General features: G+C 69.7%; 4 protein-coding genes across 4 annotated transcripts; 1 reads left to right on the top strand and 3 right to left on the bottom strand.

Moving 5' to 3' along the window:
- Nucleotides 1-1,795: 1,795 nt before the first annotated feature.
- On the bottom strand, nt 1,796-7,087 carry LMBR1L (limb development membrane protein 1 like). The gene is made up of 17 exons (XM_086478622.1): nt 7,016-7,087; nt 5,243-5,327; nt 4,898-4,934; nt 4,599-4,738; nt 4,404-4,507; nt 4,205-4,331; nt 4,043-4,111; nt 3,744-3,808; nt 3,569-3,644; nt 3,362-3,445; nt 3,060-3,136; nt 2,897-2,974; nt 2,735-2,808; nt 2,564-2,654; nt 2,238-2,304; nt 1,985-2,146; nt 1,796-1,906 (listed from the first exon to the last, which is right to left on the bottom strand). Exons 1-17 carry the CDS (start codon nt 7,085-7,087, stop codon nt 1,848-1,850), a joined length of 1,467 nt encoding a protein of 488 aa, XP_086334748.1. The 3' UTR covers nt 1,796-1,847.
- Nucleotides 7,088-8,124: 1,037 nt separating this feature from the next.
- On the bottom strand, nt 8,125-11,634 carry LOC104341862 (tubulin alpha-1B chain). Its single transcript, XM_086478623.1, has 4 exons — nt 11,611-11,634; nt 10,325-10,547; nt 9,999-10,147; nt 8,125-9,105 (listed from the first exon to the last, which is right to left on the bottom strand). Exons 1-4 carry the CDS (start codon nt 11,611-11,613, stop codon nt 8,125-8,127), a joined length of 1,356 nt encoding a protein of 451 aa, XP_086334749.1. The 5' UTR covers nt 11,614-11,634.
- A 2,495-nt stretch (nt 11,635-14,129) lies between these two features.
- Nucleotides 14,130-17,908, bottom strand: TUBA1A (tubulin alpha 1a). The gene is made up of 4 exons (XM_086478629.1): nt 17,883-17,908; nt 16,213-16,435; nt 15,956-16,104; nt 14,130-15,291 (listed from the first exon to the last, which is right to left on the bottom strand). Exons 1-4 carry the CDS (start codon nt 17,883-17,885, stop codon nt 14,311-14,313), a joined length of 1,356 nt encoding a protein of 451 aa, XP_086334755.1. The 5' UTR covers nt 17,886-17,908; the 3' UTR covers nt 14,130-14,310.
- Nucleotides 17,909-24,411: 6,503 nt separating this feature from the next.
- Nucleotides 24,412-26,319, top strand: LOC147413465 (tubulin alpha-1A chain-like). Its single transcript, XM_086478633.1, has 3 exons — nt 24,412-24,532; nt 24,630-24,778; nt 25,345-26,319. Exons 1-3 carry the CDS (start codon nt 24,412-24,414, stop codon nt 26,317-26,319), a joined length of 1,245 nt encoding a protein of 414 aa, XP_086334759.1.
- Nucleotides 26,320-27,058: the final 739 nt, after the last annotated feature.

Here is a 27,058-nt window from a genome sequence, read left to right as displayed (position 1 = left end):
ACCTGCTCCGGCCTCTGGCACAGCCCCGCTCCCGGGACCCGCTTCCTGGCACTACCCCGCTCCTCCCTGTCCGGTCCGATTCCCGGTACCAGTACCCGCTCCTGGCCCAGCCCCCGGTACCGGCTCCCCGGGGGTGCCGGTCTTCACCGTGCCGCTGCCCGCAGCCGCCCCGGCCGGGCTGCCCCCACCTGCGGCCGCTCGGCTCCGGCACTGGGCAGCCCCGCCGGGCCCCGCCTCGGATCCGGCCCCCGGGAGCGGCGGCAGCGACGGCCACATCCCCCGGGGCCGCCCCCGCCACGCTGCCCTGCCCCGAAGGGCCCCCCCCCTCCCCGCACCCCGGGACAGGGACACCCACGGGACCGGGGTCCGCCAGGGATCGAGGCACCCCCGAGGCTGGGACCGGCCTCCCCGGAGGACAGGGGCACCCGTGGGAACAGCGCACCCCCGGGATCGGGCTCCCCCCGGGGCTGGGGCCGTGCCCCCCCCCCCCCCCCCCCAGCACCCGCAGATCTCCCGGCGAAGCACCCAAAGGTGCCGAGGGCCCCAGCGAGGACAGGAGGCAGCAGCGGGGCGGTGGACGGGTGGAAGCGGATCGAGGACGGGGGGGCGGCCCCCCCGCGGCCCCGGTGCCAGCCCGGGGTAACTGGGAGGGGAACAGGTCGCGGGGAAATCGCGGGCACCGATGGCCTCATTTCCTGCAATATAAACCGGGCTTCCTGCGCTTCCTGCGCGGCCCCGGCCGGGGGGGGGGCCGGGGGGGGCCCGGGCCCCCCACCCCCGCCATGGGGGGGGGCAGCCTGGCTCGGCCCCAGCCGGGGCAGGATGGGTGGGGGGCCGGTTCCCGGGGCAGTTTCCGCTCTGGCCGCATGACCCCCACCCCTGCTCCCCAGGAGTGCAAGGGCTGGACCCCCCCCAGCCCGTGCCCCTCGCTGGGGACAGCTCAGTGGCCCCCCCTCCCGCACCCCGAAGCAGCCCAGCGTCCCCCCCTGATACCCCCGGGTCCCTCATCCCTGCGCAGGGACCTGCCCTCACCTTCGGCCTTTCCTGGAAGAGTCTCGTTAACCCCGGCCAGGAAAAGGGTTAATTATGGGCCCCAGGGAGAGGGGGGGCAGGGCTGAGACCCCCACGGGCAGGGACACCCCCCCTGCTCAGCAATGTCTTCAGGGGAATAAACCCCCCCATCTTCAGATACTTTTATATAAAAAAAAAGAGACTTCATTTATTGCTCCAACCAAATTCCGTCGTAACAGAGACCAAACAGACTCATCACAAAAAGCTGCCAGAGGGGGGGCTTGTCCCCAGCACCCCGGGACCCTCCAGCCCTGCTCCTCCCTTGGGGACCCTGAAGGCCTCAAGCTGGGGGACATCCAGTGCCCTCCCAGCAGCCTCACAGTGACATGGGGACGGGGTGTGGAATGACTGGGCAGGGGGGCACAGGGCCCCCACTGTAGTGTCAGGACAGTCCCCAGGGTGGGGGTCACTTAAAACCCAACCACGCCCCAGGGAGCAGCCGGGGCAGCACCGGGGGGTCGGGGGGCCAGGCCGCTCCTGCACGAGGTATGTAAAGGGGGTGGGGGGCCGCAGCCAGTGCAGCCCCTGAGGGACCCTGCGCCCCCGGGGGGGGCTGTGACAGGGACATGGCTGAAGGCCAAGGCTCAGTAGTGCAACAGGCTGAGATAGAGCTGGGGGGGGAGGGGGGGGGCAGGACCCCCCCCTCCAGGGTCTTGGCTCTCCCAGGGGGGCTCTGATGTCCCTGAAGCATCAGGCACCACCGGGGCTGGCTCTGTGGCTGGCGACCATCCCAGGGACCACCGGGGTGCAGCGGGCCACGTCCCTGTCCCCCAGCCCTAGGAGGGCTTGCCGAGGGGCCGGGAGCACGTCACAGGCAGCGGCAGCTTGTGCAGACCTGGGGCGAAGGGAGAGCGTGAGAGCCCGAGGAGGGGGACACGCGCCCCAGCACCTGTCCCCGTGTCCCCCTCCTCACCGAAGGCGCGGATGAGCTCGGCCTGGACGGCCCAGGAGACCCTCTTCACCAGGCACAGGGTGGTGAGCCCCGCGAAGCCCATGTTGTAGAGGAAGACGATGTAGAAGTTCCCCAGCCAGTTGAAGCGGCCAAAGTCCCCCAGGAGGTCAAAACGGGTGATCCCTGGGTGCGTGGGGGGGTGGGCGGTCAGGGCATCCCTGTCCTTGGGGACCCCCAGTCCCTTGGGGCACCCTGACCCCCGCCCAGTGCTCACCCAGCGTCCTGGAGAAGACCGGCAGGGCTGAGCTGAGCACCAGCAGGGAGACGCAGTTCCCGATGATCTGGGGGGAAGGAGCACTTGTTGGGGGGGGCACAGCGCTGTCCCAGGGCCTGGTGTGTCCCCACCGCTGGCTGGGGAATGGGCTCCCCAGTACCGGATACCCACTGGGACCCCAGAGGCAGTGGGACGTGGGGGGAGACGCGGTGCCCTCGCGTGGGGACACCACACAGGGACACACCAACTGTGCACTGCAGGGACCGGGGATCCTGTACCCCGAGGGGGGGTCCGGGACCCCTCCAGCCCCAGCCCGGTGCTCCCACCTTGGTGAGGGGGGTGTCCTGCCGCTCGGGGAGCAGCCGGGTGAAGAGGGGGGAGCTGTAGAAACCCACAACGGAGGAGACCATCAGGTAGCTGCAAGGGGCGTTAAGGAGAACGGGGTGGGATGGCCTTGGGGACAGCGCTGGGGACACGAGTGACTGCCTGAAGGATACAAGATGAGGACGACCTGCAGGGCAGCTCCGAAGGAACCAAAGATGGAGAAGGAGACCTGACCCAGGGACGCATCCTGCCGGGAGAGGACATGTGTTGGAGGAGCAGTGGTCTCCGGGCTGGCGTGGGACAATGTCACTGCCCCCGTCCCCCTGCCCGGGTACCTGGATACCCCGTGGCATCGCAGCATCATCCAGCAGCAGCTCCAGGACGTGGAAGCAGACAATGAGCACGGAGATGCCCTGGGAGGAGCAGGGAGGGAGTGAGGGCAGCTGGGGGTGGGATGAGGACGACCCCCAGCTCCCTCGGGAGCCCAGGGCCACTCACCGTCAGCGCCAGGAGGCCCAGCATGGCCAGGGGGTAGCCCAGGTTCCTCTGCCAGGGTGACGCTCGGTGCCGCAGCTCTGGGGGGGGACGACACGCCCGGGTGAGAGGGGAACACGAGCCCCCACCCGAGGGCAGGAGATTGAGGGGGGCCCTGAGGTGCTGGGACAGGCGGCTACAGCCCCCACCCCATTTCACACCCACCCTCCCTCCCTAGGACAGGGGCTCGCAGGGAGACAGTGCTCCCAGTGCTGAGCTGGAGGGAATCCAGGCGTCCTGGGCTTGGCCCCCCCCAGGCTCCTCACCCAGCTTCCGCCTCTTGCTCCGGATGGTGAAGAACTGCTCCCGCAGCAGCTCCACGTCCAAGTTCAGCCAGCAGGAAGCTTTGCCTGCCAGGGAGGAGACGCCGAGGGGCTCGCGGGGGCCGAGGGCTCCGATGCGGTGGGGCAGAGGGGCCCCCAGTCTGCCCCGAGCCCCCCAACGCCCAACCAGCGGCTGTGCTGGGCACCCACCGGAGGAGATCCTGCGGGACACGGCAGCTTCCTCGAGCCTCGTGCAGCTCAACTGCTCGTCCAGGTCTTCCAGGAGCTGGGGATGGATCCCGTGAATGGCACCCCGGGCCTGGGCAGCGCCGGGGAGAGCGAGCCCCCAGGCTGGGACGGTGGGACCGGGGAGGGGACGCCTTACCCGGGGTTTCACCAGCAGCTTCCCGGTGACGGTGAACATGATGGAGAGGCCGAAGGGGGTGCACACTGCGGTGGGAGCAGAGGCTGAGCAGGGGGTGCCCCAGCATCCTACCCCTCCCTGCATCCCCAGAAGGGTCCTGGACAGGGACTGGGTGCTCAGCCCTGCACCACGACCCCTCCGGACCCCAGCACCGTTTGCAGGGAGCAGCCGCTCCCAGTCAGGCACCCCAGGGGACCAGTGCCCGGCACAGGATGGGCCACCCAGGCCGGGGCACCTCGGGGGAACGTCCCACGACTCACGCAGCAGGAGCAGCACGCCGAAGAGCGAGATGCAGGAGTAGAGGTAGGGCAGGTAGTATTCCCAGAGGTCTGCGGAGACGGCAGGGTCAGGCCAGTGGCACCAGGCCCTGCTCCTGCCCCGCCGGAGCCGGGAGAGCCCCAGCGCACCCCGGCAGCACCCACCGTAGAGCGACTGGCGGCTGGCGGCGTCGTTGCCGACGATGGCGGAGGCGACCCAGACCATGCCCAGCACCAGCAACGTCAGCAGCAGCAGCACCACCGACGTCTCGTACACCCTGGCCATGATGCCCTGCGGGAGAGGGGTTAGTGGGGAGCTGGGGACAGCAGGGATGGGGGGGACGCCACCTGCAGGGCCACCTACCTTCTTGGATCCCGCAAAGCCCTCCGACTCGGTGAAGAAGTAGGCGAAGGGCATGAGGAAGACGAGGGACAGATTGGAGAAGAGGAAGACCAAGTTCCAGAGGCCTGGAGGAGGCGACAGTGTGGGGTGAGCTCCCAGGGGGACAACCTTGACCCACAGCCCTTGGGGCACCTTGGGGCTGCTCCATGCACCCACCGTGGACGAGGGACCCGTTCAGCCACTGGATGTAGTAGTTCTGGGGGAAGGAGAGCAGCACCTCGTTGCTGATGATGGAGAAGGGCAGCAGGAGGACGGCGCCCAGCGCCACGGCCAGGGTGAAGGTGCACAGCCCCAGCCTGCGGGAGGGTCGAGCGTCGGCTCCGGCACTGGGTCTGGGCCCCCATGGGTGTCACAGCCCGGCCGCTGTCCCCAGGGTCACCGACCCCTGTGGGCTGGGGGGACGTGGCGTTCGGGCCGGGCAGGGAGAGGAAGTGGCCGAGCATCCAGGAACTTACGCAATCCTGTTGACAGCAGCATCCTCATCATCGTGCACTATGGGGGGGAAAAACCCAAACCAACAGGGCTGGGGGAGGCAGGGCTGCCTGCAGCACCGCTCCCTGCCTGGCTCCCAAACCTCCCCCTGCTCCAAACGCTGCAGAAACGCTCCCAGGGGGGCTGGGCTCTGCTCTCCACCCGTGGTAGCTGGGGAGGTGCCCCGCAGCGACCGATGCCACAGCGACCCAGGCTGTGGGGGGACGGGGGCTTCCTGCAGAGGCCAAAAGCGGCGCAGGACCAAGCCCCAGGGAGGCTGAATGAGGCGGCTGATGGCTGCCCCGTTCCGGCAGCTCCTGCCCTCCTACCTGCCGCAAAGTCCGTCTGCTTCTTGAAGTGGGTTATGATGAAGTGGCAGAGGATGTAGAGGCTGGCGAAGAGCAGGGCACAGATCTGCAGGCAGAGGAGCGCGGGCAGTGCAGGCAGGCCCAGAGGGCAGTGCTCCCACCCTGGGGCGATGCCACGGGCCCCGGGGCCTGTCAGCTCCACCCTATTTGTTTTTCCACTTCTGGCCCTGGTTACACCCCATACCTGTGCTCGGTGCTGGCCGTGCACAGGGGCTGCACCCAGGGCTCACCCATGGGTGCTCACAAGCTGCCACAGCCCCCAGGCCAGGGGGTCCAGAGGGGCTGAGACCACGGGGAGAGCCCACCCAGCAGCTCTGGGTCAGCCTGTGCTGGCCGAGCTGGAGGTCTGACCCCATGGGACATCCCTGCACTGCCCGACCCCCGCAGCCCTCACTCTGCTGGCACCGGCACCCGGCAGAGCTGCGGGAACAGCCTTGAGCCAGGCACCAAGGCCGGCGGTGGCGTCCCTCCCACCACCGCCGGCACGCTGAGGTCCAGACCGAGCCGGTGATGTTCGAGGAACACGGTGACCTTTCATCCCACCGGGTACGCGGCAGGACGGGGAAAGGTCGCCCGAACCCGCCACCTTGGCACAGGCGGAGCGGAGCAGCCGTGGCACCTCCCTCCTGCCCAGCCCGGGGGGCTCAGCTGGCCGGGGGTCCCCAGCTCGGCTGGGTGGGGTGTCAGGGAGCCCTGGGAGCCAACCCAGCTCTGGACCCCTGGAGGAGCTGTGCCCAGCAGGTCCTCCCATTCCTGCTGCCACCCAGGGAAGGGTCTCAGGCCATGGGTCCCCTCCTAACGTGGGCTGTACCCCTGCAGCCCAGAGCTCTGCCTGGCTGGGGGACCCCCAGCACCTCCCGCACTCGGCGAAGTCAGGCCAAGCGAGCTCCACGCTGTCTGTGCTGAGCCAGGAGCTCCTGGGCGAGACGTGGCTCCCCGGGACGGGTCGGGTCAGAAGTCTGGGAAGCTCCGGGGCAGGGATGCTGGGCTCTGGCCACCAACTCCTCCCCACAGACACGGAATCAGGCTGTGGCAAGGTAGCCCTGGTGCTGCTGGTCACAGCCCGCTTGGCTACCCCATACGCAGCATCCCGGAGGGCCCTCGGGAGACGCCAGGACCAGGGTGCCCAGGTTGTCCCCATCCCTGAGCGCATGGCAGTGGGTGCCCTGGCTGGCAGAGCAGGACCAGAGGAGCAGACCCAGCCGCCTCCCTCTGCGGTGCCCACGGTTTAGGGGAGGGTCTGCAGGGCTCCTTCCCGCTGACACCGGGAGCCCTGGGGAGAGCTGCTGGCCTGGGGGCAGGGTCAGAGTCAGGAGCCTGACACGGGTCTGGCCTGGCTCAGACACCGCCGCACCCCAGCAGCCCCAGTCCTCCCGCTCACCCAGGGGCTCCCCGTCGGGGCAGGCAGGGCCCAGCCCCGGGGCTCCGGCACTGCGGGACCCCAATGCCGTGCGGAGCGGCCGGGATGGCGGGGCCGAACCTGGCAGAGGGGTCGCGCCCGGAGCTCGGCACAGCCCGGGACCCCGCTATCTGCGGGGCGCACGGCAGACTGCCCCGGCTGCGGCACCGATAAGGGCCGGGCGTGGGGCACAGCGGCAGCCGGGCCCCAGAGCTGCCGCCGGGGATCCCGACCCTCTCGGGGGGACTGCGGGACTCCCAGCCCCGACCCACAGCTCCCCTGCCGCCACACCAGGACCCTTCCTCCCGCCCCTCACCGCGGCCGCGGGTACTCACGATGCACTCGCGGACCCTTTCGTGGAAGAGCTGCTCCCGCAGGGCCAGCGCGTCCTGCTCCGCGGGGGCCATGCTGCGGCCAGCATGGCCGGGCCGGGGCCGAGCGGCGGGCCGGTGCTGCCGGGCCGGGGCCGAGCCGGTACTGAGCGACTGGCCGGGGCCGAGCCGGTATGAGCGGCGGGGCCGGTGCCGCCGGGCCGGGGCCGAGCCGGTGCCGCCGGGGGAAGCGCGGAACCAAGCCCAGCCGAGGGAGGTGGCCCCGCCCCTCCCGGCCCGGCCCCGCCCCTCGCGTCCGGTGCTCGCTACATTGTATCCTCGCCGCCACGGCCTGAAAGAGCCCCGCCAGGCCCCTCCTTCCCCTTCCCCCATTGGCCCCGGGAATTGAATGAGGCGCTGCTGATTGGTGGAGAGCAGCGCGGGGCGCTCTGATAGGCTGAGGGAAGCCGCTCAGCTCCCGCCCGTGGCTCCCACGGCGGGGGCGGCGGCCCCAGGGCAGCCCCCCGGGCGGGCAGAGCGGGGATTAGGCGCAGGGATCGGACTAATCCCGGGGCCAGGGCTAATCCCCCGGGCGGCTAAATCCCCCGCTGGGCCGAGGGGGGCAGGGCCAGGCTGCTCCAGCGCTGGTGGCAGCAGGCAGAGCTTCCCCCGGGACGACCCCAGGCAGCCCATGGAGGCACCCAGCAGAACGGCAGCACCCGGGGGGCCCTGGCAGCGTCCCCCCACCCTGTAGCACCCAGCAGAGAGGAGCAGGGGAAGGGCCGGGCAGAGGCAGGTCTCGCCGGAGCGCTGCCATCCCCCGCCATCTCGCTGGGCACAGACAATGGGGACAGTCTGTTCCCGTGGGACCGGGCCAGGCGGCCGCGGCCGCTGACACAGAGGGTTTGTATCCGACACAGTGGCAGCTTCTCTTAAAGCCTTTTATTCACAGACATGGTACAGACACATGGAAAACCGACATTATCACATTGGAGAGAGCACGAGCCCGGCCAGAGCAGCGCGTCCCTCCAGCCGGGCCCACGGGGCTGGACCCCACCCAGTGCACAAGAAAGCTGAAGTGTTTGAAGCGGACATTTTGTGGACATGCTACAGCGACAGAAGGAACCCAGCTTTTAGTATTCCTCCCCTTCCTCCTCTCCTTCCCCTTCCACTGAATCCACCCCCACCTCCTCGTAATCCTTCTCCAGGGCAGCCATGTCCTCCCGGGCCTCCGAGAACTCCCCCTCCTCCATGCCCTCCCCCACGTACCAGTGCACGAACGCCCGCTTGGCGTACATCAGGTCAAACTTGTGGTCCAGGCGGGCCCAGGCCTCGGCGATGGCCGTGGTGTTGCTCAGCATGCACACCGCGCGCTGCACCTTGGCCAGGTCCCCCCCAGGCACCACCGTGGGCGGCTGGTAGTTGATGCCCACCTTGAAACCTGTGGGGCACCAGTCCACAAACTGGATGCTGCGTTTGGTCTTGATGGTGGCGATGGCGGCGTTGACATCCTTGGGTACCACGTCCCCGCGGTACAGCAGGCAGCACGCCATGTACTTGCCGTGCCGCGGGTCGCATTTCACCATCTGGTTGGCCGGCTCGAAGCAGGCGTTGGTGATCTCCGCCACCGAGAGCTGCTCGTGGTAAGCCTTCTCGGCCGAGATGACGGGGGCGTAGGTGGCCAGCGGGAAGTGGATGCGCGGGTACGGCACCAAGTTGGTCTGGAACTCCGTCAGGTCGACATTCAGGGCCCCATCGAAGCGCAGCGAGGCCGTGATGGAGGACACAATCTGGCTGATGAGGCGGTTGAGGTTGGTGTAAGTGGGCCTCTCGATGTCCAGGTTGCGGCGGCAGATGTCATAGATGGCCTCGTTGTCCACCATGAAGGCACAGTCAGAGTGCTCCAGGGTGGTGTGGGTGGTGAGGATGGAGTTGTAGGGCTCCACCACGGCCGTGGAGACCTGTGGGGCTGGGTAGATGGAGAACTCCAGCTTGGACTTCTTGCCATAGTCGACAGAGAGGCGCTCCATGAGCAGGGAGGTGAAGCCAGAGCCGGTGCCCCCTCCAAAGCTGTGGAACACCAGGAAGCCCTGCAGCCCCGTGCACTGGTCAGCCTGGAAGAAGTAAGAGAAAACAAGACCCATCTGTCAGTGATTCTGAAGTTTAAGATGGTACCAAGTTGACCAGGAAGGCAAATATTCACCCCAGGACCTGAGGCCTTTGGGGACCCATCTCAGGGACACAGGCAGGGGCAGGCACCAGCCAAGTGCCCCAGCTCCGCTTCCAGCCCCAGCACCCCGTGCATCAGCACCACCGGCCCTTGGGAAAGGGGCCCCTTCCCGCAGGGACTGGGGGACACTCGGCCCCTTCCTGCTACAGGAGCCGGCCCTGGAAGCCCCTGCGCCCAGCACGACCCACGGTGCTTCATGGGAGTCTCAGGGCACCCAGAGCTGCCGTCCTGGGGCACTGTCTGGGCAAGAGGCTGGCACTCATCGAGGTCCGCCAGGCACCCGCACCCCCCTCCCAGGGCATGAGCTGCCCAGCACGAGTTAAACACTCGGCACAGCTGCTCATAAGCAGTTGGTCAAGAAGGGTCAGAGTCCAGATCAAGGAGAAAACCTCACATGACCCTAAAAAAAAGGATGAAAAGGGTTTTTTTTTCCCCCCAAGGGCAGAAACAAGCCAGCCTCCCCCAAGCCCCGCCTCACCCCCAGGCACACGCTACCCTTGGGGTGCATGTCTTGGGCTTGCAGCTGTAGTGGGTTTGCAGGGTCCTGAGGAAGGGGATTCAATGCATGGGGAGGGGAAGGGGCTGATCCTGATCTCCACTCATGGAATCCAGACCCCACAGGGAGTCCCAAACTGGTGCAGGGTGCCAGGAATCATAAAATGCACCCGGGCCCTGGAGGCACAGCCCAGCTCCTCATTGCCACCCAGGTCCCACCGGAGGGCTCCCCTGACCCCACTGGCTCCAGTCGCGCTGGCACCACTCGGGGTTTGTACCCACCAGCTTGCGGATGCGGTCGAGGACCAGGTCGATGATCTCCTTCCCGATGGTGTAGTGCCCGCGGGCGTAGTTGTTGGCCGCATCCTCCTTGCCCGTGATCAGCTGCTCGGGGTGGAAGAGCTGCCGGTACGTCCCCGTGCGCACCTCGTCTGCGGGGAGAGCCCACCCGCACCGTCAGCGCCCCGGCCACGCCGGCCGCCCCCCGCCAGCGCCCGCCCGCCGGCTGCCCCCTGCCAGCGCCCGCCCGCCGGCTGCCCCCTGCCAGCGCCCGCCCGCCGGCTGCCCCCTGCCAGCGCCCGCCCGCCGGCTGCCCCCTGCCCGCTCACCGATCACCGTGGGCTCCAGGTCCACGAAGACGGCCCGCGGCACGTGCTTGCCGGCCCCGGTCTCGCTGAAGAAGGTGTTGAAGGAGTCGTCCCCCCCGCCGATGGTCTTGTCGCTGGGCATCTGCCCGTCGGGCTGGATGCCGTGCTCCAGGCAGTACAGCTCCCAGCAGGCGTTGCCGATCTGCACGCCCGCTTGGCCCACGTGGATGGAGATGCACTCGCGCTGCGGGGGCACAAGGGGGGTCTCGGGCTCAGGCTCGCCTGGGGGCAGCCCCCACCCCAACACCAGTTGCGCCCCGGCTCCCCCAGCCAGACCCGACTGGGTGCCATCCCAACCCCCCAGGTGGAGCAGCGCGGGGGCAGCCCAAGAGGCGAGCTCGCCCCCGGGGGGAGGTGTGGGGGCGACCCCACGCCTATTTGGGGACAGGCTGGAGCCACCAGTTGGCGCAGCGCTGGGGGTAACGTCCCCCCCCGCATCATCCCTCCATCTGCTCCCAAATGGCGCCCAGGGAGGACATTTTGCAGCCCCGCAGGGCGAGGCTGCGCTGCAGGAGGAGGAGGAGGAGGAAGCAGCGCAGCAGCGGGGACGTGACTGCACCAGCCGACCCAAAACCACCCGATGGCGTCACCCTCCCCGCCCCGGGGGGGGGACCCTCTTCCCCCCCCCCCCCCCCCGCGGGTGCAGCGCATTCCCGGCCGCACCCCGCCCCGCACCACCTGCTCCCGCACATTCCTCCCGCCCGGGGGGGGGGGGGGGGGGGGCGCGGGTGTATTGGGGGTTCAGGGCTGGATATAGGGGGAGATGGTGACGTAGGGGCGGGGTTGTGGCCCTGGCGGGGGGTGGGGCTGAGCCCCCGCCCCGCGGCTTCCCGCGCGCGGGAACGGTAACGGTCGGCACTGGGCGCCAAACGCGGGACAGAGCCCCGCCCCTGTCGGGGGGGGGGGTGGGGTGGGGGGCGCTAGCAGGGACCACGTGCTGCCCCCCATAGGGGGCTGAGCCCCCTCCTAGGGGGCTCCCCTCGCCAAGGGCGGTACCCCCAGCCCATTCTTTACCCTCCCAGCCGCTGTTCTACCCCCACCGCTGTGCCCCCCCCCCAGCTCCCTGTCTGCTCCCACCCCCCAGTCCCTGGTCTGTCCCTCCCCCTTACCCCCCCCCCAGTCCCCGCTCTGCCGTATGTCCCCCCCATCCCTGTTCCCCCCCCCCCCCCCCATGTCTCTGCTCCCCCCAGCCTCTCCTCCTCCCACCCATTACCCCCGCAGCTCTGACCCCCCCCCCCCCCCCTTACCATGGTTGTGGCGCGGTTACTCGTCCCGACAAGCAAGGAATCGACGCAAGTACCAGGCTGCAGCCGCCCCCGGGCGCCCCCCTATATACCGGCCCGGGGGGCGGGCCGTGCGCCCCCGCCCCGCTCTCCTATTGGCTGCCGCACCCGCCCATCCGTGCACTCGCCACCGCGGATTGACTCAGCGGAGGCGCTCCCCCCCCTTCCCCCCCCCCCCCCCCGCTGCCGGGCGGGCGCTGCGGGGTTTGGGGGGGCCCCCCCGACGCGGGGTGCAGCGCCCACCCGGGCCTTGCGAAGGGCCCCCGCTGCACGGCAAGGTTGGGGGGGGATCGACTGGGGACCCCTGACCCCCCCCCTCGCGGTCCTCAGCCCCCCCCCCCCTCGTTGCGTTTGCTGCGGAGGGGGGGGCCACGGCCGCTCCCGCCCCCCCCCCCGCCTCCCCCCCCGCCCGGTGCGGCTCCGCTGCAGAGGAAAACTGCGACATTTCGGGGGGGGGGCGGCGGCGGCACGTGCTGCCGCGCCCACCCCCACCCCCCCCCCGCCGCGTCCTGAGGTCGTTAATCGGCTTCTCCAGCCGGACCCCCCCGCCGCGCCCCCGGCCCATCTGCACCGCCCGGACCCCCCACCCCCCGCACCGGCCCATCTGCACCCCAGGGGGCCCCTCCCGGCCCATCTGCAGCCTGGGGAGCCCCCCCCCCCCAGCTCCCCCCTCGGGCCATCTGCACCCCCCGGCCCCCACAGCCCTGAACCCTGCCGCGATGGGGGGGGCACCGTGCCCTCGCCCCCCCCCCCCGCCCCCGATCTACACGGGGAGGGGGGGCAAACCCCGCTGGATCGGCCCCGGGGGGCCGCAGACCCCCGCTCACTGCGGTGGGCTTTGTCTCAGCCGTGCCCGCAGCACCGGGCCCCCACCTCCCTGCGTGACCCCCCCACCCCACTTCCCCCTCGCCTGCCCTGGGGACCACCACGATGCCCGTAAACTGGGGGCCATGCTGGGCTCCCCCCTTTGCTCAGCGCAGCTCCCTGCCCGGCAGCGAGGCCATGGGGTGCCCGGTGCTGGGGGGGGGGAGCCGGGGGGGACACGACCCGGCCCCAGCCCCCATCTAATCCCCGGAGCTATTTGCTCCCAATAATCCGCCTTCCTGTTTTGCCCAGAGCTTTGCGGACAACCCAGCGGCCCCTTCGGCACCGCACGCCGCCATGCGCTGCCGGGGTGTGCCCCCCAACGCCATCGTCCCCCCTTTGTCCCACCCGGGCCACTCCATAGCGAGGCCACCCCACAGCCGAGGCCACCCCGGGGTGCGCAGGGCTGGGGCTGGGGCGGCAGCACCCGCCGCGGCGGCACTGCAGCGGGTGACGTGGCTCCCCGCCATTTCCCTCGCCCGGCTGCCGCATGGCCGCCCCGGCACCTCCGCTCCCACCGGGAAGGGGGGGTTCTCCCCCCACGGCTCTGCCTGGCCACACCGGGCTCCCACGGGCACCCTCGGTGCGGGGGTCCCGGGTGGTGTTTGGGGCTGGTTTGGCTCCGAGCGACACCAACGTGGCCCCGGCTGGAGAACAGCCGCTCCCAGCCCCGCTCATCACCGCCCTGATGGGAGCTGGCGGTTCTGGCACAGCAGCCCTAGGGCCTGGGGGGGTCCCCGGGTACCCCACACCCCCTCACTGCAGCACCCGCTCACGTTTCACTCAGTGTTCAACTTCCCTTTCATTATTTATCCCTGACCGGAGCCAGCAGCAGGGGGGGTGGGTGGGGGGGACACAGGATGACACAACACACAGCAGCAGAGCCTGGCTCCCCCATACCCAGGCAGAACTGGGGGGCCTGCTGCCCCATTTCCCCCCTCCCAGTGACTGGGGCTGCCAGGACCACTCCTCCCCGCAGGAGGGAATACAGGGACTTCAAGACACACCATGGAGGGGACACACACACACACCCCCCCCCCCCCCCATCCTTGGCCACCCAGCAGGATGAAGGGGCCACTCTCAACTCCCCCCTCGGGGGTTGAGGCTCTGCAGCCTCAGTGCTCCCACTCATGGGGGGCAGCAGGATACACCCCCACAGCCAAACAGGGCCCTCTGAGACAATGCAGCCCCCCCAAGGCATGTCAGGCAGGAGAGACCCCCCCCCAGGCTTCTGCCAAACTTGGGGGGGGTGTGTCCAGAGATCCCCAGCCCCCCAGGACGGGTGAAGTCACCCCACACTCACATGGCTCCTGGTCCTAAGAAAACCCAAACATCCCACCAGCCCCCACTGCAGGGCAAGGGCACAGCACAGGGGGCACATCTGGGGGGCACAATGCCCAGCCCAGCTCCAGGATGGGGAGGGAGGACCAGTTTGGGGACCACAGGGCTGGATGGGGGGGGGGGGGGGGGGCAGCAGGGTGCTGGGCTCATGCCCCAGGGACCAGGCTGGAGACTGTGGGTGCAAGCAGGGACCCCAGGGCCATGCCCTGGGCTGTTGGGGACAGTGTCCAAACGCAGGGAGGGACGTTGCAGCACAGAGTAACGACGCCAGAGCCGGGTGGTAAGACAGGGAATGCTTTTTATTCAGACCCACGGGAGAGGACGGGTGGGCCCGTGACAGACTTTTCCATTGAAGCACAGACCATTGAACAGGACAGACCGCGGCGCACACACTGCTACAGACCCACGGGGGGTCTTCAACTAGGTTATGTTCCCTGTAAGAGCAGCACCCTTGTGAGTTTAGTATTCCTCCCCTTCCTCCTCTCCTTCCCCTTCCACTGAATCAACCCCCACCTCCTCGTAATCCTTCTCCAGGGCAGCCATGTCCTCCCGGGCCTCCGAGAACTCCCCCTCCTCCATGCCCTCCCCCACGTACCAGTGCACGAACGCCCGCTTGGCGTACATCAGGTCAAACTTGTGGTCCAGGCGGGCCCAGGCCTCGGCGATGGCCGTGGTGTTGCTCAGCATGCACACCGCGCGCTGCACCTTGGCCAGGTCCCCCCCGGGCACCACCGTGGGCGGCTGGTAGTTGATGCCCACCTTGAAACCCGTGGGGCACCAGTCCACGAACTGGATGGTGCGCTTGGTCTTGATGGTGGCGATGGCGGCGTTGACATCCTTGGGCACCACGTCCCCGCGGTACAGCAGGCAGCACGCCATGTACTTGCCGTGCCGCGGGTCGCATTTCACCATCTGGTTGGCCGGCTCGAAGCAGGCGTTGGTGATCTCCGCCACCGAGAGCTGCTCGTGGTAAGCCTTCTCGGCCGAGATGACGGGCGCGTAGGTGGCCAGCGGGAAGTGGATGCGCGGGTACGGCACCAGGTTGGTCTGGAACTCCGTCAGGTCGACGTTCAGGGCCCCATCGAAGCGCAGCGAGGCCGTGATGGAGGACACGATCTGCCCGATCAGCCTGTTGAGGTTGGTGTAGGTGGGCCTCTCGATGTCCAGGTTGCGGCGGCAGATGTCATAGATGGCCTCGTTGTCCACCATGAAGGCACAGTCAGAGTGCTCCAGGGTGGTGTGGGTGGTGAGGATGGAGTTGTAGGGCTCCACCACGGCCGTGGAGACCTGTGGGGCCGGGTAGATGGAGAACTCCAGCTTGGACTTCTTGCCATAGTCGACAGAGAGGCGCTCCATGAGCAGGGAGGTGAAGCCAGAGCCAGTGCCCCCTCCAAAGCTGTGGAACACCAGGAAGCCCTGCAGCCCCGTGCACTGGTCAGCCTGGGAGGAGAGACAAAGGGGGGGCATGATCAGACCGGGCAGCAGCAGAAGTTGCTCCTTCCTGTCTGTAGCCTCCCGAGGACATTTGGGGGATTTCCAGCAGAGCAGGAGCCACCAGGATTGGTGACAGGGTGGCACGGACCCATCTGTTGGACGCTGACTCATGGGGGTGTTGAATCCCCAGGGAAGCCCCTTGGCCTGGGAGAGCGGCCAGAAGCCCCTCGGCAGGGGCTGGGTGCCACCGCCTCAGCAATGGGGACAGGTTTGGGCATCGGGAAGCAGGACAAAGCACCGGCCTCGGCACGGCCACATGGCTCTGGGAGGGGCCGGTTGGGGCTGCCACGGCCTGCCCAGTCCCCAGGACGCCCGTTCCCAGCCGCACGCAGCTGGACTGGGCCGTGGCGAGAGCCAAGCGGGAACAAAGAGGGAATTGCACAGCTCAGCACCGCCGGCGCCCGGGGGGCTGCGGCGCTGTGGAGCAGCTCCAACACCCCAGCTGCGCCGCGGCCCACGGCCGGCCAATGGCAGCCGCTGCAGAACAGGATTAACATTAATTAATATATTAAATCTAGACCCAGCCCGGCTAGTCTGGAGGGGAGGGCGAGACGGAGAACCGAGTCTTTGTCCTCAGCTCACCACCCCCAAGCCCCACCCCAGCCCCTACCAGCTTGCGGATGCGGTCGAGGACCAGGTCGATGATCTCCTTCCCGATGGTGTAGTGCCCGCGGGCGTAGTTGTTGGCCGCATCCTCCTTGCCCGTGATCAGCTGCTCGGGGTGGAAGAGCTGCCGGTACGTCCCCGTGCGCACCTCGTCTGCGGGGAGAGCCCACCCGCACCGTCAGCGCCCCGGCCACGCCGGCCGCCCCCCCGCCAGCGCCCGCCCGCCGGCCGCCCCCCGCCGGCCGCCCCCCGCCCGCTCACCGATCACCGTGGGCTCCAGGTCCACGAAGACGGCCCGCGGCACGTGCTTGCCGGCCCCGGTCTCGCTGAAGAAGGTGTTGAAGGAGTCGTCCCCCCCGCCGATGGTCTTGTCGCTGGGCATCTGCCCGTCGGGCTGGATGCCGTGCTCCAGGCAGTACAGCTCCCAGCAGGCGTTGCCGATCTGCACGCCCGCTTGGCCCACGTGGATGGAGATGCACTCGCGCTGCGGGGGCAGGACATGGCGCCGTGTCACCCCCCGGGCTCCCCCCTTTGTCCCCCATCCCCCTCAGCTGCAGCAGCCACCCAGGACCCCGCCAGGATACCGCCCCGGGGATGAGCTGGATGGGGCCGGCTCATCCCAGAGGCCAGATCCTGCCCAGGCGCAGCCTATTGTTCTGGGTCCTGGCAGACACTGAGGGCTGCAGAAGGGGGTGCTCAGCTCTGGGGGTCCCATCCTGCACACACCCCCGAGGGAGCTGGGATCCTGCCCATTGTGGGATGGGGAGGTCAGCACTGGGGCCTCATCCTGCCCCAAGGGACTGGGACCACACCCAGAGCAAGCCAGGCTGCCCCGAGGGTCCCATCCTGCCCTACCCGTCCCGCTGAGACCCCGGGGGGGGGGTTGGGGTGGGGGCTCAGCACCAGGGGCTCATCCTGGCCACTCTGGTCCCCATTCACCCAGGGCCACGCCCATGCGGGACTGGGGAGGGGGCCTCATCCTGCTCTGCCTTGTCCTCCAGCACAGGATGGGGTGCTCAGCACCGCGGGGGGGGCCTGTCTGCCCCACCCCACACCAGGGGCTCATTCTGCCCCGTTAAACTGGGGCCACGCCCAGTGCAGCACCGGGGGGGAGTGGGGTCTGTCCTGCCCGGTCTAACGGGAGCCACGCCCAGTACGGGACGGTGACTCAGCACCGGTAAGGGGGGGCCTGATCCTTCGTCGTCGAACCGGGGCCACGTCCAGTACGGGCCCAGGGCTCAGCACCGGGGACCCATCCTGCCCGGTTTAACGGGAGCCACGCCCGGTGGGAGCTCGGGGCTCAGCACCAGGGACCCATCCTGCCCGGTTTAACGGGAGCCACGCCCGGTGGAAGCTCGTGCTCAGCACCAGGGACCCATCCTGCCCGGTTTAACGGGAGCCACGCCCGGTGGAAGCTCGTGCTCAGCACCAGGGACCCATCCTGCCCGGTTTAACGGGAGCCACGCCCGGTGGGAGCTCGGGGCTCAGCACCAGGGACCCATCCTGCTCAGTTTAACGGGAGCCACGCCCGGTGGGAGCTCGGGGCTCAGCACCAGGGACCCATCCTGCCCGGTTTAACGGGAGCCACGCCCGGTGGGAGCTCGGGGCTCGGCCCCGGGGAAGGCAAGGGGCCGCCACCCAGCCCTGTTTAACGGGAGCCACACTCGGGGCTGGCTCCCGGGAGATCCCTGCTCCCCGCTGTAACGGGAGCCACACCCGGTGCGGGCTCAGCCCCACGATCGAGGGCCCCATCCCGCTGATCCGGGGACGGCGGGGGAGGGGGGCGAGGACCGGAGACAATGGCGGGACCGGGGGGATGGGGACCGGGGACAACGGCGGGACCGGGGACAACGGCGGGACCGGGGACAACGGCGGGACCGGGGACCCCACCCCCCCCCTCCACGTCGTCGTGTCGTCCTCCCCCCCCTCACCATGGCGGCGGTCGGCTCCGGGGTGGTCTCACAGCCCGACGCTAAAGGCGGTCGATGTAAGAGGCGCGGCGGAGCGCGGGGCTCGGCGCGGGGCTTTATAGGGCCGGCGGGGCGGGGCGGGCGGCGGGGCCGGGGGCGGCGGCGGCGGCGGCCATTGGCGCGGGGCGGGGATGAGGTAATGCCCCCCCGGAGCCGCAGACAAAGGCCGGGCGGGGCGGGGGGGGGGGGGGGGGGAAGGGGGGCGGGGGAGCCGGGGGCTGCGGCGGCCACGGCCCGGCCCCGCCGCCGGTTCCTGCCCCGCCGCCGTCTGGGCCTCGGCCGTGTCCTTGTCGCCTTGTCGGTGCCGTAGCCTGGTGGCCGTTCTCGGCCCCGGCCCCGCCCTGGTGTCCGTCCCCCCGTCCCCTCATCCCCGGTTGTGCCGCCGTCCCCAGTCTGGACGTTGGCGCCGCTGGTCTGGCTCCCAGTTACGGCCTTGTCCCCATCCTCGGCCACGCCCTGGTCCCCAAGCCCAGCCGTGTCCCTGTCCCCATCCCCAGCTGCGCCACCACCCCCCTGTCCGGCCCTGCTTCCCAGTTATGGCCCTGTCCCCGTCCTCGGCCACGCCCTGGTCCCTGTCCCCGTCCGTGCTGTGGTCCCCATCCCCAGGGACACTCTGGTCCCCATCTCTATCCGTGTGCCTCACCCCAGCCACATCCTTGTCCCCATCCCCAGGGGCACTGTCCCCATCCCTGGCCATGCCCCAGTGCCCTGGTTCCCAGCCACGTCTTGGCCCCCGTCCCCAGCGTGGCCCAGTGCCTGTCCTGGCCCTTTCCCGGCCGTGCCCCGTCCCTTCCAGCGCCTCTTTGTCTGCAGAAACCAGCCCCGCGGGGCCCAACCGGGGGGAGAAAGTGTCTTCCCACAGGGCAGCTGGGGACGAGCAGGGCTGGGGGGGCTGGGGACAGCAGGGGGACATGGGGGACAAAGCCCCGAGGTGGCTCCCAGTGCAGTTTTTTTTTTGGGGGGGGGGGGCAGGACCGAGCAGCAGCTGCTCTGCGGCAGCTGGTGGTTGGGACACAGCTGGGACACGGGGGCACATGTCCCTCGGTCACCCCTCCGTCTGCTGCAGCCCCTGCGTGGCCCCCCCGAGCCACAGGACCCATGGCCCTGGGGGGGGGGTGTCCCCTCCTTGGGGGGTTTCCCCCTCCCGTTTGTCCCCTGCAAACCCCACAGTGGCTGGGGGTGGGGGCCGGGGGCCATCCTCTCCGAGGCGGTGGGCTCTAAGGGGGACGGGTCCCTGCGGAGGGGTGACCCCACGCTGCACGCGTGGGCACGGCTGGCCCCAGCTGCCGCAGGTGGAGCTGCCAGGATGCCCCCCCCCTCCAGACACCCTGCTGAGAAATCACATTTTTCTCTGCATTTCCCACATTATGCAGATTTTTGGGCAGCTCCAGGTTCCCACGGCCAGCCCCAGGTCCCCACAGCCAGCCCCACATCCCCACCGCTGGTCCCGCACTCTGCCATCCCAGTGGTTTTGGGGTGCTGCTGAAGGGGGGTGGGAGCAGGGAGGGGGGCTGGGGCTCAGCTTCCCTGGGGCTGCAGACAAAGAGGGGCCGGGATTTGGGCATCGCCCACCAGAACAAAGGACCGGGTGGTCCTGGCTGCACCGAGCAGAGGAAAACCGGGAGCTTTCGGCTCCCACCGGGCTGGTCCCAGTTGCAAACGGGTGTTTGGGGGGGACCCTGGCCCCAAAGCACCTCAGCCTCCAACCCTGACCCCATGGCGGGTCTGTCCCTGCATGGGAAACGCCTCCTGCCTTTGTCTACCCCCAGCGCCCAGCACTCAGCACCACTGTGGGGCCTGGCAGGGTGTCCCCAGGGTGTCCCCAGGGTGTCCCTGGGGTTTAAGGGGCTCACAGCAGTCGGGGACCCCCTCTCCAGGCTGGGGGGGAGGTGTCCCTGCCCATCCTGAGCCGTGGGCACGGGGTGCCCGGTGGGGCGGCGGGGGGGCTCAGCCCCCCCTCGGGCGATGCAGGGTGCAGGGGCTCAGGGTGCCAGGGGGGTGTCGAGTGTCCCCCCCCCGCAGCCCCCTCCCATCTCGCTTGGTATGGAAGGCCACTCGTCCCCTTGCCACCGTCGTGGCGGGGTTGCTAGGAGACCGGTTGCTAGGAGACAAGCTAGGGGACCCCCTCCTCCGCATCCCCCTTCCCCGCATCCCCCTTCCCCAACATCCATCCGCTGCGGGGGGGTGGGGTGTGTGCGGGGACACAGAGCTGGGGTTCCCCCCCCCCCCGCTGCCCAGCCCTGCTGTGCTTGGGGGGAAGGGGGGTGTCACCACCCCCGGGGGGTCCCCCCGATGTCCAGCCCCAGTGTGTTGCTGGCTGGGGGGGGTCTGGCGTAGCTCCCAGGCCCCCCCCCCCCCCCCCGCAGCTTCTGCTGTGTTGACTGTTGGTAGCAACGCGGCGGCTCCTGGTGACGGTTGCTGCCCCCCCCCCCCCCGCCCTGTCGGCCGCCCGAGCGGGACATCGGCCCCACTGGGGTCCCCCCCCGACCGCTGCCCATGGCTGCCCCCCCCTCCCCGCGCTGGGCATCTTGGGGAGGGGTCTCCTCCTTGGAGCCGGGGTCCTGCTCCCCTCCCTCAGCGCAGCCCCGGCATGGGGTGAATTCCCGGCTGAGGCTCCCAGCTCCCTCCCAGTTTGGGCCTAAACTGGGGGTCCCTCACAGGTGACCTCGCACCCCACAGCCAGGACACATTTGTCCCCGGGGATCGGGGGGGGGGGGATCCTGGCCCTGTCGGGTGCTGCTGCGGCTCCCAGGGAGGGGGTGAGGCCCCGGGGAACCGGCTGCTGCTATTTTTAACCTGTTTTCCCGCAGAACGCGGCGTGCGAGCGCCCGCTCCGTCCCTCCGTCCGTCCGTCCCCCCTCCGCCGCCATCGATGTGACGGGTTCATCGGGACGGAGAGACGGGGCAGCTCGGGGGGGCAGGGGGGGGCTGCTCCTCGCCGGGGTGCAGGATGAGGCCCCGGTGCGGTGGGGGGCACCGGACGGGCCCCGTGGTCCCCCCGCAGTTTGCTCGAGGTGGGGCGGGGGGGGGCACCACCCATCCCTGCCCGTGGCCGACCCCCCAGCCCCCCTCCGAAGGGCAGGGTGAGGGACCCCCCGACCTCCCGGTGCTGGGGTCAGCAGGTGACCCCACCCCCACGGAGCAGGGGGGTGTCCCTGTATGTCCCCGCAGCCTGGGTGCCCCGCACAGCCCCCCTCCCCCCGCCCACCCCCTTGCAGCCCCCGGTTCCTCCCGGCAAACAAAAGGGAGGCTCAGCCCCGGGGAGGGGGGACACAGGGGGGGACACGGGGAGGTAGGACAGGGTGGAGGGGAGGCAGCCGCGGGGGCGCAGGGGGCTGCGGCCGTGCTGGCCGTGGGGAGGGGGCTGCAGCCTCGCTCGGCGCTCGCAGGGCAGCTCCGCATTGCGGCAGAGCCGGCGATAAAGGAGCGGGGCGGTGGCGGCGGCGGGAGGGGGGGGCGAGGTGGGAGAGACCCCGCTGCCGGGGAGCCCCCGCTCCGCCCGGGGACACCCCCCCCCCCAAAGCAACCCCCTGACCCCCAGCAGGGTCCCAGAGACGGGGCGGGGGGGTTCGGGGGGCTCCAGTGGCTCAAGGAGTGGGTGCCAGCACCGAGGGCGTGCCCAGGGGGCGGGGGGACACTGCGGGTGCTCAGGGAGGCGGGGGGGGGGGGGAACACTGGGGGTGCCCAGGGGAGCCCAGGGGGCTCCAGCTCAGCAGTTGTGCGCGGTGCTGTGCAGTGGGGGGCTGGGTGCAGCCTTGGGGCGGGGGGACAGGCACCCCAGGGGTGCATGGGGGGGGACACCGTGGTCCCACAGGGATGCGCTGCTCTCCAGCCGTGCGACGAGACTCCCCACGAGAGGGGGGGTGTCACCGTGGCTGGTCCCCCGGGGACGTCCTGGTGTGTCCCCCCCCTCAGCTCTCTGCAGTGCAGCCCTGCATGGGCACAGGGTCCCTTTGTCGGGGGGGGGGGGGAACACGAAGGGAGTGACCCCAGTGCAGGGGTGGGGTTCGAAGCTCAGTGTGGGTGTCTCTGGGACTATGCATGTCCCCACGCTGTCCCCAAACCCACCTCTGGCCCTGGGAATGTGACCCCGACCCACACACACCCCCCTCCCCGTCCCCATCCATCCTGCCCCACAGGAATCGCCCCTCCGTGGGTTCCCCCGAGGAGCCGCCCCGGGGGCTGGCAGGGGAACACGGGCGGTGGCCGGGTGCAAGGAGCCGTCGCGGCGGGTGCCCGCAGGGCTTCCCACGGGAATGGGATGGGGACGGGAATGGGATGGGATAAGGACTCTGGACCCCCGTGGCCCCCAGCCCAGGCTGGGCCGTGGTGCTGTGGGTGGGGGGCACAGGGACCCCATGGGAAAACACCAGAAGACTGGGGAGGAGGATCATAAACACCTTCAAGTGACTTGCAGGTGGGGTGTCAAAAACCGGGTCTGTCACCCGGATTTGGTGAGCAGAACATCCGTGTGTGTGTACCAGGGGGGTGCGGGGGGCTTGGGGGCACCTTATCGGACGTGCTCGAGATTCCTGCCCTGCTGTGGGAGAGAGCAAAGCGCCGCGGGAACCTCCCCCCCCCCGCAAAAATCCCCGGTAAAGCAGCCAAAAGCGGCGGCTTTCTGCTCGCCAGCAAGGCCCGAGCGTGGTGGCGCCTGTGGCCCCGCCTCCCCCCGGGCGCCGCTGCCGGGACCCCCGGCCCGTGAGGGGGACGGGGAGAAATTCCCCCTTTGCCTTTTGTCCGTGGGGTTGTTCCTGCACCGGCTTCCCCCTGCCCCGGCTGAACCCCTCGGCCCTAACACCCCCACAGTCCCCCCACGCCTAAACCCCCCTAAAGCCCCCTAGATCACCCCCAGCTCCACTGCCCCTAGTGCCCTCCGACCCCTCCTGCCCCCGGCTGAAATCCCCTGGCCCTAATACCCCCACAGCCCCCCCCTCACACCTAAGCCCCCCTAACCCCCTCCAAGCCCCCAATGTCCCCCAGCCCTAGATCCCCCCCAGCTCTGCTGCCCCTAATGCCCTCTGACCCCTCCTGCCCCCAGCTGAACCCCCCAGACCCAATACACCCCCGGCCCTAATACCCCCCACCCCTAACGCCCCATAAAGCCGCCTAATGGCCCCTCACCCCTAGATTCCCGCCCCAGCCCCACTGCCCCTAATGCCCTCCAACCCCTCCTGCCCCCGGCTGAACCCCCCTGGCCCCAATACTCCCCCCAGCTGCCGCTGTGCTGCCCGCCGCCGCCCCACCCTCACCGCTGCCTAAACCCCCCTACCCCCCCCCAAGCCCCCTAATGCCCCCCAGCCCTAGATGCCCCCCCAGCCCCGCTGCCCCTAACGCCCTGCGACCCCTTTTGCGACCCCTTTTGCCCCCCCCGCCGGCCCCTCCTGCCCCAGCGCCCCGCCCCTCGCCCCTCCTCCCGCCCTCCACGTTCCACTCTGCCCACGTCACCGCCTGCGCCACCTCGCCGACTTTCGAACCGGCCAATCGGAATCGAGGCGGGGCGGCGAGGGCGTGGCCGGACGAGAGGGCGTGGCTGGCGGGGCGGGGCAGTCGCGGAGGGGCGGAGGAAAAGGCGGGACTCTGCCCCCCCACGCCCCGCCCCCTCACGGAGGCCCCGCCCCCCGGTGTATATCCCGGGGGGCTCCGCCGGGCGCCCCTCGCTTCGCTCCTCGGCGGCTCCGTAACGGTTCGGGCAGTGAGCGGCCATGGTGAGGGGCGGGCCGGGGGGCGTGGGACCCCCCCGGGGCGGGTGTGGGGTGGAGGGGAGGGGGCTGTGCCGTGTGCTCCCGTGTCCAGGACCCCCGTGGGGCTGCTGAGCACTTGCGCGCCCCCGGGCAGGCCCTGGGGTGGGGGGGACGCGACGACCCGTGTGCCCCTGGTGTGGGGACAGGCAGGTCCTGGACACATCCCCACAGCCAACCCCCCCCCCCCGCGGCTGGCAGTCCCCAAACCGGGAGGGGTACCTGCCTCGGGGGTGCTGGGGGGACCCTACTGCACCCTACGGGGTGCCCCTCACCGGGAGCACGCAAGGAAGGGAGTCACGGTGGCGGGGGCAGCCCCCACCCTCCGCCTGGTCCGGTCATGGCCACCAGCGGGGGAGGCTCTTCCCGGTCTCCGGAGTTTGCTCCTGCCCAAAGCGGAGCTGCGGCCGGCGGAGCGCCCATCCCCGTGCGTCGGGGCTGGTGCTGGCGGCGGGGCCGGGACAGCCCGGGGTTGTGCAAGAGCCTTGCGTGGGACTGGGAATGGTGCGGACTGGGAATGGTGTGGACGGGAATAACCTTGGGGAACCCCAGTTCCTGGCTCTGGGCAGTGAGGAGGGGTGAACCTGACTGGTGTTAGGGTGGGGGCTGCCCCCAGGCGAGCCTGAGCCCCCCTTGTGCCCCCGCAGCGCGAGTGCATCTCCATCCACGTGGGCCAAGCGGGCGTGCAGATTGGCAACGCCTGCTGGGAGCTGTACTGCCTGGAGCACGGCATCCAGCCCGATGGGCAGATGCCCAGCGACAAGACCATCGGCGGGGGGGACGACTCCTTCAACACCTTCTTCAGCGAGACCGGGGCCGGCAAGCACGTGCCGCGGGCCGTCTTCGTGGACCTGGAGCCCACGGTGATCGGTGAGCGGGCGGGGGGCGGCCGGCCAGCGGGCGGGCGCTGGCGGGGGGCGGCCGGCGTGGCCGGGGCGCTGACGGTGCGGGTGGGCTCTCCCCGCAGACGAGGTGCGCACGGGGACGTACCGGCAGCTCTTCCACCCCGAGCAGCTGATCACGGGCAAGGAGGATGCGGCCAACAACTACGCCCGCGGGCACTACACCATCGGGAAGGAGATCATCGACCTGGTCCTCGACCGCACCCGCAAGCTGGTGAGCGCCCCGTGGGCTGGCGGACCCATCCGCGGGGGGCGACTGGGGACACAGGGAAGGCCACGTCCCTGGGGAGAGGATCAGCAGGTCCTTCTCGCTGGGTCAGCACTTTGGGGCAGAAGGTGGGGCTGCCCCAGGAGGGACCAACCTGCGGCCGCAGAGTGTGGGTGACAGGTCTGGGCTGTCCCCAGGGCCAACACGGGACACACCTACAGCCCCCTCCCAGCCAGGTGCCAAGCGGGGCCATGGGGAGGACAGGAAGCCCCATGCCTGTGGCAGGGGGGCCGCGAAGCCCTAGTTTGGGTGCTGGTGCAGCACTGGTTTGACTGGTGTGGCTGCCCAAGCTCTTTGAACCTCTGGTTCCCACGCTGGGGCTGGCACAGGGGCTGGCCGGACCTGCTGTGCCGCCGGCTCTGCTCGGGGAGCTCCTGGCACATCAAAGGCTGAGCTGTCTGCCCACGGGCTTGCGTGGGATGGGTGGCTCCTGCTGCACCCATCCTGGGGAGGACGAGGGGGCAAAGCCATGGCTGACCTGCTCCGGACCCCGCTGGGGTCTCTCCCAACAGGCTGACCAGTGCACGGGGCTGCAGGGCTTCCTGGTGTTCCACAGCTTTGGAGGGGGCACTGGCTCTGGCTTCACCTCTCTGCTCATGGAACGCCTCTCCGTCGACTATGGCAAGAAGTCCAAGCTGGAGTTCTCCATCTACCCGGCCCCACAGGTCTCCACGGCCGTGGTGGAGCCCTACAACTCCGTCCTCACCACCCACACCACCCTGGAGCACTCTGACTGTGCCTTCATGGTGGACAACGAGGCCATCTATGACATCTGCCGCCGCAACCTGGACATCGAGAGGCCCACCTACACCAACCTCAACAGGCTGATCGGGCAGATCGTGTCCTCCATCACGGCCTCGCTGCGCTTCGATGGGGCCCTGAATGTCGACCTGACGGAGTTCCAGACCAACCTGGTGCCGTACCCGCGCATCCACTTCCCGCTGGCCACCTACGCCCCCGTCATCTCGGCCGAGAAGGCTTACCACGAGCAGCTCTCGGTGGCGGAGATCACCAACGCCTGCTTCGAGCCGGCCAACCAGATGGTGAAATGCGACCCGCGGCACGGCAAGTACATGGCGTGCTGCCTGCTGTACCGCGGGGACGTGGTGCCCAAGGATGTCAACGCCGCCATCGCCACCATCAAGACCAAGCGCACCATCCAGTTCGTGGACTGGTGCCCCACGGGTTTCAAGGTGGGCATCAACTACCAGCCGCCCACGGTGGTGCCCGGGGGGGACCTGGCCAAGGTGCAGCGCGCGGTGTGCATGCTGAGCAACACCACGGCCATCGCCGAGGCCTGGGCCCGCCTGGACCACAAGTTTGACCTGATGTACGCCAAGCGGGCGTTCGTGCACTGGTACGTGGGGGAGGGCATGGAGGAGGGGGAGTTCTCGGAGGCCCGGGAGGACATGGCTGCCCTGGAGAAGGATTACGAGGAGGTGGGGGCCGACAGCGTGGAGAGTGAAGAGGAGGCGGAGGGATACTAGTGCCTTGTCTGCTCCATGACACTGTGGGGGTGCTCATTAAAATTGATTTTTCCAGTTCTGCCTCGTTTGTTGTCCCAACGTGCTCTGCCTTGCGGTGACCTGGGGGGACATCCCAAGTTGGGGGGAATGTCCTGGCTGTGCTGGCTGCCAGGCCCTGCTGCCAGCTGGCACCGGGGCTGACCTGGGGGGGGCTGTGTGGCACCCGGGGTCCCTTTGCTGGATCCTGTGCTGTGAGCTGGCCCTGCCCTGCTGGGCCACCTGCGGGGAGGTGGGGTGTTCATGTCCCCCCTGCATTGTCCCCAGGGCTCCCTGTCACATAGGTGGGGTGAGGACCCCTGGGAACATCCCCCCAGGGAGTCCCCAGCACCCTGCCCCTGTCCTTGCCTGCCCCAGCCCCGGGTGCGTGGGCAGGATCTGGCCCTGGGCACAGACAGTCTGTACGTGGCGTCGTGCTGCTCCTGGCACGGTGCTGGGCTCTGCGTGGTGCTCTGCAGAGCTGGGGGGGAGGGGGTCCTGGGTGGGAGGGACACACACCCCCCCCCCTGCAGCCCCTGGGCAGGGCACTGACCCCTTCCTGTAAGTCCCACCCGGGAGGGGGGGTCGGGGGAGGGGGGGGCAGATCCCGTTTTCCAGCGCTGCCCCACGCACGGTGGCTCTGGCAGAGCCGAGTCACGGCTGCCCCTACAAAAGGAAGGGGGGGGACACGACACACGACAGGCCCTGGGTGCTGGGGGGGGGG

Source organism: Leptosomus discolor, chromosome 27 (genome assembly GCF_034619465.1).
Source record: "Leptosomus discolor isolate bLepDis1 chromosome 27, bLepDis1.hap2, whole genome shotgun sequence".
In the NCBI taxonomy this organism is placed as follows: domain Eukaryota; kingdom Metazoa; phylum Chordata; class Aves; order Leptosomiformes; family Leptosomidae; genus Leptosomus; species Leptosomus discolor.
This window is presented reverse-complemented; position numbering and strand designations above follow the sequence as displayed.